Raw genomic sequence first — 12550 nt, forward strand, 5'->3', positions numbered from 1 at the left:
TGATTATTATGTAAATTAAAAAAGAAAATTGTTAGAAACAAACGCACTAGCGGAAAACACAACCCATAACAAAAAAAAAAAAAAAAAAATTCATTATCATTTCACACACATCATAAACACAATCTAATTATCTAAAAACTTTGGATCATTCTGTAACTTGGTTTGGAATTTACTCCACCATCCGTCCAAGACCTTCATTGACACTTTATTATTATCATCAACAAACCCGCTCAAGTAATTATACGCGTTCGAAACAATTTTATTGGCTAACATCGCGGTGCCTTCAAGGTCTCTTGAGGCCAATTCTCCAGCAGTTGGCCCAGAATACGACCCGCCAGTGATGGTCTTCTCTTGAGACTGCTGCTGTTGTTGTTGGGCTTTTTCTTGGGCTAGAAGATCTTCTGCCTGAGGGGTAGGCTCGATGGAAATGCCAATCACCAAAGTATCTTCGTCCAATGAATGGATGGTTGCCCCTTGGTTGTTAGTACTATTGTCGTCGTCCACCATCATATCATCATCTATCTGGGCGAATGGAGTGTTTAGTATAGCTGGCTGCTTCGTAGCAGCACTGTTCTTGATCTTGAAGATTGCTGAAGGTTTATCCACTGATAACTTGCCCAAGAGCTTGAAATCTGATGATGACGAGTTAGGGAGCTGGAAATAGATCAACGCGGTATAGTTGGGATCGAAGGGAGTATCGGGCAATATGAATAGCGAAACGTGGGAGATATTTGCGCTATTATCGACATTGAATACAAACTTCAAGTTTTCCACCTGCTGGGCAATGGCCACTAAGATAAATGTATGTTAGTGTTTTAGGTACTTCTCATCGATATATGATGTTCAAGCAAGATACGCACCAGGTCTGCCAGAACACACCAATCCAAACATGTTGTACTGTGTTATCTCGGTCTATTTTCTGTTTATTTAGGGGAATTGTAGGGATGCTGAATGTGTTGATTGGATATATACATATATATATATAAATATATATAAATATACATTTACTATATGGTACAGATTGAAGCCCGCCATCTTTTATATGATGGTGTTTGCTGCCGTTTTTTTCTAGAAGCTGCTGGAGAGGTCGGCGATGCCATGGGGTGGGTTCTGCACACTGTTATATGATAATATCCATCATGCGTCACTGGGGAACTATCTTACAGTATCCAGTAATAACAACACTCCAGTAATAAAAATAATAATAACAATAATAACAATAATAATAAATACAATATAATGCAACATTAATCTTTGTATATTGGGGTGCTGTGCCACGGACTTCTCCCGGGTAACACTCATCCCCCCACTCAGTATATAAAGCGCCGGTTGCCCACCGCGTGGAAAAATTTTCTTCCCTTTTCCCTTAACCAACAGGATTCCAGGGTATTGTTTAATACATTGCTGGTTTCTTGTTGGGATGAATCAAAGAAGGTATATTATTCTTAGATCCTGTGATTCTATATCTATACGTTTGTCCAAGATTAACTCAGCTACCGTATTCCCTGATGATCCGATAATCGAAGATGGATATTGGGGAAGTTTTATCTGAACATTTTCATTTGTTTATCACCGTTACTTTGATTGATTGTCTATTGTCGCCACAAAGGTTGTAGCACACCCTCCACTCACCATATACACCGTTTCACCGCCATTGTAGATTCTATTCAAGAAGTCAAACGTAACCTCGTCGTCATTGGTGAGGCCACTGTGAACTCCACAATTGCCGTGCTCTCCCCAACCCCAGCAGTACACATTGTTGTTATTATCTAATATAATACCGTGCTCACTCCCCACTGCGTATTGTTTGATCTTGACATTATTGCTGCTGATGAGCTTTTGACCATGAGAGTTATTACCAAGAGAATGGATAGCCCCATCTTTGGTTTCCACATGAACTGACGACCACATTGATTGAATATTGGCAATTTCTTTGGTTTCAAACGCCATCAACCCATCGGCCTGCATTTTCTCGGTTTTACCTCGTAGAACTATTTCACGATTACTGTAAAACACTGTGTATTCTCTCCCAAGAGCAAACCCTTGCAAGCCTGCACTAAGATTCTCTAACTTTGAAGGAGCCCAAACCATTTTCCCGAGGCTCGGACACATCTTGTGACCTTTATTATACCCCCATCCGTAAAAGCTGTTACTTGTTCTTAGAATAACGTGGTTTAATGACGCCTTGATATCCACTATTTTATTAATTTCCAGAGGAAACAGTACTTGTCTCAATGAACTAACCATCCCATGTTTTCCCAAGTCTTCTTTAGCGTAAGACTTGAACGTTCCTTTCCCAAGGGCTAACTCCCCTTTAGAACCCAATCCACAACTGTAGACTCTGCCTTCAATATCGACCAACACCGAGAATTCCCACCCGCACGCCATGTTTGCCCAAGTTAAATGCTCGCCAATTCTCCTGAACTTCTTGAAATGCTGCAACGATTCATCATTGGGGACAGTACCACATTGACCATAGCTGTTGTCTCCACTAGCCCAGATTTCCCCTGTCTCCAACAACACGAAGGTGTGGTTCCCTCCACTGGCGATCTTGGTGATCTTGGTGGCTGCTGGAAAGTCGATCTGGGTCAATACGTCTAGATCATTATCATTTCCGACCCCCAATTGGTAGTTCCCGTTAGACCCACAGTCATATAGTTTGAACTGATCCATTGAATGTTATATATTGTCTCTTGGAACGTCTGTTTTTTGCAAGTAAACCCCTCAATTCGAATGTTCCATCGTTGCGTTGCCTTTTTTTTTTTTTTTTTTTTTTTCCCCAAACGCGTAAAAAAAACAATCAAAATTTTGTGTAGGAGAAAAAAAACAAAAAAAAAAAAAAAATGAATTTCCAACCACACCGCGACCACCCTTCAGCCTTTATCTCACCTGCAAACATCATCCAATAGAGATATGTCTGACGACCAGATAAGTCCCAACAAACCGTTTGTTCAAGTGCCTGCGAGCACCGAGTCTTCGCCCTTGAAGACCCTGGAGTTTGTCAACATGCCTCCGTCCAGAACCTTGACCGATGGCAGTTTGAACAGTACCAATAACGACGACTATCAAATGTTGTCAAAATCCAAGTTCAGTGAAAAAAGTTCGCTCTCAAACTTGAAACTGTTTGCCTACCAAGGAGGAAGTACGGCCAACCCAGTGGTTAATGGATCAAATGGGATCACTGCTGATCAAACGAATTCTAATGGTCTCCCCAAGCAGATGGAGGACAATATGAATATCTTGAAGAAAAGGTATCCTACTTGCAAAGAATCAGTATTACTTCAGACTTATAAGAAAAAGAAGGGAAATTTACGAGAGGTTATTGGGTTTTTAAATGGATTACAAGTATCGCATCCTCAGTTCTTTAAAGCAACAAATCCACCCTCCAATAATAATATCAGCAGCAGACAAAAAGAAACCGCAAAACCTGTCACTCATAATAGTCCAGGTGCCACAAGACCTTCTGGCCGTTTAGCATCATTGAATAGTACTCCACAAAAGAGCGAGTTATCCTACAAGCTTAACCCTACAAAAAAAGTGTTATCTATTCAACAAAAGTTTGGGCTCAGTTCTCAGATCAAATCAGAAGCTCCTCAAGTGAAAAAGAGAAGATTGGTCCGGGGCTCTAGAAATCCAAAACCTGATTATCAAGAAGATGACTTCATCGCCGATGACGATGAAGATGATGAAGAGGTCGCAAAGATAAAGAAGCCTAAATCCATCCTTGAAAAATACGCCGCTAATCAAAAAGCTATAATCAATAGAGCGGTCAGCTTAAGTGATGATGAAGAAGCCGACGCCGGTGCGTCAGAAGATGAAGACGATTCCGATGCTGGTGAATATTATACACAAAGTGCGGCATCGCAATATGAAATGAACAACAGACTTTTAGAATTCTTGAACACCGCAGAATTGGGTGATATTTGTGACATCGGTGGCTGTTCTCCTGCCATTGCCGAAAACTTGATCAAGAACCGTCCTTGGCGATCTTTGTACGATCTCGAAAACAATGAGTTGGGCGAAACTGTTGAGACCCAAAGCAGAAGAAGTAAGAGAAAGCCTAATGGATTGAAAATTGTTGAAAAAGCCGCAGTGACCCTTAGAGGTTATGATGCCGTCGAGTCGTTAGTACAGAAATGCTCTCAATACGGTAATATTATTTCTAATGAGATCAAGAAGTGGGGCATCAACGTCGCTGGTGAAAAAGGAGAACTCGAAATCACCGAAGTGGATAGTGAAGAAGTTAATGATGATAATAATAATAATAATCAGGAGGAGGAGGGGGAGGATGGTGATAATGATATTGGGTCTACCCAAAGGAAAGTCAGAGGGACCTATTTCAGTCATAAGCCTAAATGGGCCGCCGACAATTTACAATTAAAGCCATATCAACAAGTCGGTATTAATTGGTTGAATTTGTTGTATCAAAACAATCTATCGTGTATATTGGCAGATGAAATGGGTTTGGGCAAAACTTGTCAAGTCATTTCTTTCTTTGCATACTTGAAAGAAATCAGCTCTAATAAAGGTCCAAATTTGGTCATTGTTCCGTCTTCAACTTTAGAAAACTGGCTTAGAGAATTCCAAAAGTTTTGCCCAACTTTAAAAGTCAGTCCTTACTATGGGTCACAGAAAGAACGTTTTGAATTGAGAATGACATTAGAAGAGACCGAGTTTGATGTTTTGGTAACAACTTATAACTTGGCCACCGGTAACAAAGACGATATGAAGTTTTTAAGAAGTCGGAAATTCAACATTATTGTCTATGATGAAGGCCATATGTTGAAGAACAGCAATAGTGAAAGATATCAGAAATTGATGAAAATTCCTGGGAAATTTAGACTTTTGTTGACAGGTACCCCGTTGCAAAACAACTTAAAAGAGTTGATCAGTTTGTTGGCTTTCATTTTGCCAAACTTGTTCAGAGAAAAGCAACAGGATTTGCAAGTTTTGTTCAATCAAAAGGCTACTACCAGTAGCAAAGATGATGGGAGTCGAAAGGATTTCAATCCATTATTGTCTGTCCGTGCCATTTCAAGAGCAAAGACGATGATGACCCCGTTTGTGTTGAGAAGAAAAAAACAACAGGTATTGAAGAACATGCCAAAGAAAGAAACATTCATCGAATATTGTGACAACACAGACATTCAACAAGATTTGTACGAAAAGCAACTTGAAAAGGGCAGAAAGGCTACGGAAGAATCTTCGGAACTTGATAAGAATCGTGACCAATCATCCAATATCATTATGAGTCTTAGAAAAGCGTCGATTCATCCCCTATTATTTAGAATACATTTTACCGAACCTTTATTGCGGAAAATGGCTAAGGATATTATGAAAGAACCGCAATATCGTGACGCCAACGTTCAGTTCATTTTTGAAGATATGGAAGTGATGACGGATTTCGAATTGCACAACTTATGTTTGAAATTCCCTAAAACCATTGGTAAATATAAGTTGGATCTTTCTGAAGAAATCCTCAATTCTGGAAAATTTATGAAACTAAAAGAACTTTTGCCAAACTTCATAATCCAAGGTGATAGAATTTTGATCTTCTCACTTTTCACCCAAGTGTTGGATATTTTGGAGATTTTATTGAATGAATTGAGCATCAAATTTTTGAGATTGGATGGGAGCACCAGTGTTGAATTACGACAGGATATCATTGATCAGTTTTACCAGGACGAATCGATCAAAGTGTTTATTTTATCCACCAAGGCCGGGGGGTTCGGTATCAATTTGGCGTGTGCCAATACCGTGGTGATTTTGGATCAAAGTTTCAACCCTCATGACGATAGACAAGCAGAAGATAGAGCACATAGAGTAGGTCAAACTAGAGAGGTCAGAGTATACAGAATGATCTCGCAGAACACTATTGAAGAAAACATTTATAATTTGGCACAGCAGAAATTGGCCTTGGATCAAAGTGTCAGTGGTGATGGTGACAACAGTGATGCAGCAAGCAACAAAAATGAGGAAAAGGCCAGTAAATCCTTGTTCAAAGAACTCTTCAAATGATTTTTTTTTTTTCGTTGTTTCCTCGCATTATATTGTGATTGAACTCAAGTAAAAACGCTCCTACTACAAATAAATCATGTTTTTGGTGTCTATTTCTTTTCTTTTTTTTTTTTCTTTTTTTTTGAAAAATGTTCTGCTTGTAATTCTAGATAATGATAACAATATATTATAGTTCATAATTGAATAACTATTTACAGTAAAATGTTTCATCGAGACATCAACCCAAATTGGAAACAGAAAAAAAATAAAAAAATACCCAAATAAATAACAGTTTCGTATATACATTTTATCTCAAGAGAAAGAAACAACAATAAAAATAAATATAATAGCCAGATAAATTCATTTCCTTCCATAAACAATTCCACCGGGGGATTGGTATGAATAATATCTATTCCTCATCAATATCTATTCCCAACTCTTTGGCCCTTTCTTCCAATCTCCGGCGCTTTTCAGCTCTGGCGGCTCTCATTCTTGCAAGTTCGGCCTTGATCTCGTGAGGTTCCTTGGGTATCTTATTCAAAGTTTCTGGATCTGGCCAGAACCCTGGAACATTAAATTTCTTATCAGTTTCGGTACCAACATAGTACATCACTGCTATTGGGGTCATCAAATAGAATGTGAACTAGATCATGAAATGTTAGCCAATATGAAAAGACAGACAGACAAGTCTTCGCAGATAGTTGTGGCATTACAGCACTTTTCTACTTACTCTAAAGATATCAAGATTCGATCTGGAGATCCTTGGGATCTTAAACTTTGTGAAAATACTCGACATCGTGGATATTATTTGTGGTGATGAGAATGGTAAGAATTAGCAGATAACACCAGAGAAATCTTGTTACTATTCGGAAAAAAAAAAAATTCCTACGGCAACCCACATCACCGCTTAGTCAGCGAAAACCATTTTCCACCACCATTACCGTCAGTATATATACAATATCATATCTTTTTTTTTTTTTTTTGCATGGACTATAAATCATTCAATATTCACAGTTATCTTGGTTTGTTCCTTTATCCAATTTTGAGGCATGACATGTCCAAATAATCAGTTTATGGATGAGTTCAATAACCGCAGGCCCTGACCCGATATTCGGAAAATGTTACCCGGGCGGTTTTGACGAGATATAGAAAACGCGAAATTTTTCACAAATTCTTCAACTTCTTTCTCTCTTTTCATGCTCTTCTAAAAGCATGGTTTTTTTGTTTTTCATTATATCATTTCAATTGGTAAGTTGAATATAAAATAAAAATCAGGAAAACAATATAATGATGATATAATTTGCGGTTGAGCGAGATTGTTCTGGGACATGCCTAGTTCCAATTAAGGGATGATCTTAACATGCAATCAATACTTATTCTGACAGATATTGTTTTTTTTTTGTACTTTTCAATTTTGAAGATGTTTCTTGGAGGATCAAATTTGCTAACTTTAAAAAAAAAAGTCTAATGAAGTTGGATAGAAGTGTGGATGATGTATATGTGATAGCATATCGTAGAGATGGCTTAATTTGATACACAAGACGGCCACAGGAAAGATCAATTTTTTTTTTATCCCCAATTTCCCGAATCTTGAAAAGAAAAGAAAAAAGTAGAAAGCTTCTTCAAGGACGTGTCCAATGATGAAGCGTTGTTATCTTTATATGGAACATTGTCTGAAAAACTCCTCGTAAAGTGAAAAGATACTATGAAAAAGATACCCGAATTGTTGAATTGTTTGCCCAATTTTTGATTATCCTATTCAACAATCAAAAACGTAGAAGCTCTAATGTCGCCAGAGGGCAATATTCCCCAGGGGAGCCTTTACTTTTGCCGTAATAAACCACGGAATTCGACAGCTTTGAGAGCGACATCAAGCCCGACACTGTATCTTGTAGATATTCAATGATTATCACTATAATAGTTGATTGGTCTTTCCCAAGATGTATCTGAATCACTATTATGCGTTGGATATTTTCCTATTTGAAGAAATTCAACTTACGTCATTCTGCACACCACCTCGAATGTATATTGTGTTGTAATAATCAACTATTTGCGCATTATGGGGGCCCCAAGCCAACATAGAGAAACTACTTCATTTGCTAAATGTTAATTGAATATCACTGATGAATTGGAGTACTGAGAATCAGCAATTGGACCTGATTCTTTTTTATATCTCGTTTCATTTTTCTTCACTTATATGGTATAAAGTTTCCTATTATATCCGAAACATGGACCAACTTCAATGTGTATATAACTTCAGGAAAAGATAATTGGTTGAAACTATGTGTTTCCTTGAATCTGAACTTTGTAAATTAGCCAAATAAAAGAAAAGTTATTCTAATACTTTGATGATGTTCCTATTGATAGAAATAACCGTTTGTATCATGAATGGGAATTCACTGAAAATAATTATTAAAACATATTAAAATATCAAAAAGAGTGTAACATATACCACCAGTATTTTTCATTCATTACCTAATCAATTATTTCTTATCTTATTCCCTATCTCATAACTACTATTCTATACTCATTATCTATTTAAAGAGGTGCTAAACCCCTCATTCCCTATATATTATTTTAATAAAAAATCAAGTTAATATTACAAAGATAAAAGTATAGCACTAATAATTAACTCTCCAATGGTTTTTCTGTGCTATGTGACAATTATCAACCCACAAGAAAGTGTCAACAGAAAATATCTATCCAATACTGATTACAAATGTAAACCTCTACGAAATGGAAAAGATATTTAAGGAAAATATACACTAGTTATTAGCCTTCTAATGTTAACCAGGTGAAAATTAAGAAAGATTATACAAAATTTATTGATCCCATGATACTTGATGCATTAAATAAAAATATATAAATCCCTATTTGACTTGAAGATAAACCACAACTTGATCCTGATAGCCACAAGAAAATTATAACCAATAAAATATTATAATAAACTCCCAATGCTCTGGTGTTGTTAAAAACAACAATATTGGTATCTCTGAAATTATCGAGCCGGGTAACTATTACATAAAAAGAATGTGATTTGATGGTCTTCTACATAACACAGAACATCTGGGCGTGTGGCGTAGTTGGTAGCGCGCCTGCCTTGCAAGCAGGAGGTCACTGGTTCGATTCCTGTCTCGTCCAAGATTTTAATTTTTTTGCCCGTTTAGTCTGTCAGCAGACAGAAAATCCAAAACAGAAAAACAAGAAAATAATAAGTATATGACAATACAAGTAAAATATTGGAAACGGAGCAATTATTTTTTATTTGAATAAAGAATTGAGAATTTCTAATTGTTTTCCAATCACTCGAAGTGGAGTTTCATTTGAAAGACATTAATCATCATTTCAAAATATTAACTGTCCTACCACATCATATTTTCCATTTTCAAAACAATTGGGAACTCAAATTTGACGTTTAGAGGAGTATACGCCATTCTTCCAACACATAATCTAACATGCGAGGATTAGATCATATGAAAAGGGCCTTACTGAGACCGAATATCCTTGAATCATGCTTGTCTTCGGCCATGATTCCAATCTCACAGCATCGGTACCCAAGAAATGAAGTATCCATGCATACTGATTCGATGAAACAGAACCCTTCGAAGCACATCTTCTTTGGAAATGTATCACTTAATAGGTTTTCATTCCTAAGATCAAACAGTGAATTCATTGGCCTTGCTGTTAGGTCTTCTTACACTAGATTGATATTCTTGAACAATCATCAACCATTGTGCTTCTATGAGCGTGAAAACAGTTTTCCATCGTTAAAGTTATTAAAAGTGTCTATGCTGGAAGTGTCTAATGGTTTGCGAGACTATTTGTATCGGTGGACAGAATCAAACAAAAGGCAGGACGAATCACTATGGGATTTCCCGGCAATTACATTTCTTGGTATGGACAAAAAGATCGGGGGACTTGAATTCAACAGTAACATAATAGATAATACCAACACAAACCAAAACTTCGACAGCATTGAAAATTCCAAAGTGAATGATGGGTTATTCCACTACCAGTCTTATTCCGGGGTTCCATGCTTTGCTATAGACATCTCCAATAATCAATTTCTACAAGATGAGATTGTCAAAATAATCGACGACAAAACGGGACATCCTGTTAACAATGAAAACCTCATGAATAAAGCAGACTTGCTAAATCTCGATACTGTGAATGGGCCAACTACTTCAACCTTCATTGATCATTTGATGTATCTTCCCAACAGCGAGGCTTCAGTGTTTTCACAAAGTGCAATGTACATCGACTGGCTTACAAAAAACAAGTATTGTTCTGGATGTGGCTCTAAAAATTTAATTGTCAACGGAGGCACCCAATTAAAATGCTCATCTCATCTTCCAGAAACACCAATTGATTCCAAGACTTGTGTGGTGGCATCCAGCTCAAGGTGCAATGTCGCGCATCCTCGGACTGATGTTGCGGTGATTTCATCGGTAACTGATACTAATGGGTCCAAGATTTTATTGGTGAACAACAAAAGATATCCCGTGGGAAACATGTATAGTTGTGTTGCAGGATTCCTCGAGCCTTCAGAGACCATTGAAGCGTGTGTCACTCGCGAAATTTGGGAAGAAACAAACGTAGTAATTGAGAACCATAATCCAGGAGATATTAAAATCTTGTTGAGTCAACCTTGGCCGTACCCTGCCACCTTAATGATTGGATGCTGTGGAATTACAAATTTCAATGAGAAGAACGAAGTCATAGGATTGGAGCATGACAATGAATTGAATGATGCAAAATGGTTTGATATTGACTATATAAAAGAAGTAATCATGGAAAATGAGAGAATTGATAATTTATTGATCGAGGCGTTGAAGCTAGGCAAAAAGAAGGATATTGAGCTTCTACGAGGTGAAAAGGCTAATATTTTGAAGAAAGAAGTTGTCCTTCCAAACAAGAATACCATTGCTTTGGAGTTGATCAAGAGAATCGTGCTCTAGATTTGTATTGTATATTTGAGAGAGTGGCTCGCGAGAAATCTAGAGAAGTATAAATGATATAGTATATAGGTAAATGTCACCGTGATTACATAAGCAACCGATCACCTTACCCTGTGAGCATTTCAAATTTTTTTTTTTTTTCCCGACATTTTTTTTTCATCGAAAGGCTTTTGGAACAATTGTTAAAGGAGACACAAGCCTGTTGAAGAAGTAAACACATAGATAAACTTCATTTCATTAATATCAAAATGGCCCCAAAGAAACAAGTCGAAGAAAAAAAGATCTTATTGGGTCGTCCAGGTAACAACTTGAAAGTATGTAGTTCATTTTAACCTCATTAAAGGTTTTTTGCGATTTTTGTAGTGTGATTGATTGATTCCTAACAATTATTTGTTTAGTCCGGTATTGTTGGGTTAGCTAACGTCGGTAAATCCACTTTTTTCCAAGCTATCACTAGATGTCCATTGGGTAACCCAGCTAACTACCCTTTTGCCACTATTGATCCAGAAGAAGCAAGAGTTATTGTTCCATCTCCACGTTTGGACACATTGTACGACATTTACAAGCCTAAGGCCAAGGTTCCAGCCCATATCACTGTTTACGATATCGCCGGTTTAACCAAGGGTGCTTCTGCTGGTGAAGGTTTGGGTAATGCTTTCTTGTCTCACATCAGAGCTGTCGATGCCATCTACCAAGTTGTTAGATGTTTCGATGATGCCGAAATTATTCACATCGAAGGTGATGTCAACCCAACTAGAGATTTGGAAATTATCAGTAACGAATTGAGATTGAAGGATATTGAATTTGCTACCAAGCACTTGGAAGGTGTTGAAAAAATCACCAAGAGAGGTGGTCAATCTTTGGAAGTCAAGCAAAAGAAAGATGAAGCCATTTTAGTTCGTAAGATCATTGATTTGTTGGAAAATGGACAAAGAGTTGCCAACCAAACATGGACTTCTAAGGAAGTTGAAATCATCAACACCATGCAATTGTTGACCGCCAAGACATCCATTTACTTGATTAACTTGTCTGAAAGAGATTACATTAGAAGAAAGAACAAGCACTTGAAGGCTATCAAGGAATGGGTTGACACTTACTCTCCAGGTGATGTTATCATTCCATTCTCTGTTTCTTTGGAAGAAAGATTGTCCCACATGGAAACCGACGAAGAGAGAGAAGAAGAATTGAAGAACATTGGTGCTGTTAGTGCTTTGCCAAAGATCATTGTCACCATGAGAGAAAAGTTGGATTTGATCTCCTACTTCACTGGTGGCCCAAGCGAAGTCAGAGAGTGGACTATTAGACGTGGTACCAAAGCTCCTCAAGCTGCCGGTGTCATTCACAATGATTTGATGAACACCTTCATTTTGGCCAACGTTACCAAATTTGAAGATCTTGTTGAACTCGGAGATGAAGCTACCGTTAAGGCTCAAGGTAAGGTTGCTCAAAAGGGTAAGGATTATGTTGTTGAAGATGGTGATATCATGTACTTCAGATCCGGTGCTGGTAAGAACTAGACAGCGTATAATGAGGTGGTTTTTGCAATGGTCTTGTTATATCTGTTTTTTTTTTTGGATTCATTTACACTGGTTATG

At 37.6% G+C, this 12550-nt stretch overlaps 6 protein-coding genes across 6 annotated transcripts; 3 read left to right on the forward strand and 3 right to left on the reverse strand. All coding sequences in view use genetic code 12, as the record gives it.

Annotated features, from left to right (window-relative positions):
• Nucleotides 1-123: 123 nt before the first annotated feature.
• Nucleotides 124-891, reverse strand: OPI10 (Opi10p; the record flags this gene model as incomplete). The annotated part of the gene is made up of 2 exons (XM_064999489.1): nt 124-791; nt 861-891. The coding sequence occupies 2 exons, from the start codon at nt 889-891 to the stop codon at nt 124-126; spliced, it is 699 nt and encodes a 232-aa protein (XP_064855561.1).
• A 684-nt stretch (nt 892-1575) lies between these two features.
• ATS1 (Ats1p) lies at nt 1576-2673 on the reverse strand (the record flags this gene model as incomplete). The annotated part of the gene is made up of 1 exon (XM_064999490.1): nt 1576-2673. The coding sequence occupies one exon, from the start codon at nt 2671-2673 to the stop codon at nt 1576-1578; it is 1098 nt and encodes a 365-aa protein (XP_064855562.1).
• A 240-nt stretch (nt 2674-2913) lies between these two features.
• On the forward strand, nt 2914-6018 carry FUN30 (DNA-dependent ATPase FUN30; the record flags this gene model as incomplete). The annotated part of the gene is made up of 1 exon (XM_064999491.1): nt 2914-6018. One exon carries the CDS (start codon nt 2914-2916, stop codon nt 6016-6018), a length of 3105 nt encoding a protein of 1034 aa, XP_064855563.1.
• A 388-nt stretch (nt 6019-6406) lies between these two features.
• PET100 (Pet100p) lies at nt 6407-6793 on the reverse strand (the record flags this gene model as incomplete). Its single annotated transcript, XM_064999492.1, has 2 exons — nt 6407-6640; nt 6728-6793. 2 exons carry the CDS (start codon nt 6791-6793, stop codon nt 6407-6409), a joined length of 300 nt encoding a protein of 99 aa, XP_064855564.1.
• A 2659-nt stretch (nt 6794-9452) lies between these two features.
• DASC09_059090 (uncharacterized protein) lies at nt 9453-10955 on the forward strand (the record flags this gene model as incomplete). The annotated part of the gene is made up of 1 exon (XM_064999493.1): nt 9453-10955. The coding sequence occupies one exon, from the start codon at nt 9453-9455 to the stop codon at nt 10953-10955; it is 1503 nt and encodes a 500-aa protein (XP_064855565.1).
• A 248-nt stretch (nt 10956-11203) lies between these two features.
• On the forward strand, nt 11204-12472 carry OLA1 (Obg-like ATPase; the record flags this gene model as incomplete). The annotated part of the gene is made up of 2 exons (XM_064999494.1): nt 11204-11269; nt 11354-12472. 2 exons carry the CDS (start codon nt 11204-11206, stop codon nt 12470-12472), a joined length of 1185 nt encoding a protein of 394 aa, XP_064855566.1.
• Nucleotides 12473-12550: the final 78 nt, after the last annotated feature.

Source organism: Saccharomycopsis crataegensis (assembly GCF_037102585.1).
Source record: "Saccharomycopsis crataegensis DNA, jcf7180000000098, whole genome shotgun sequence".
Lineage (NCBI taxonomy): Eukaryota > Fungi > Ascomycota > Saccharomycetes > Ascoideales > Saccharomycopsidaceae > Saccharomycopsis > Saccharomycopsis crataegensis.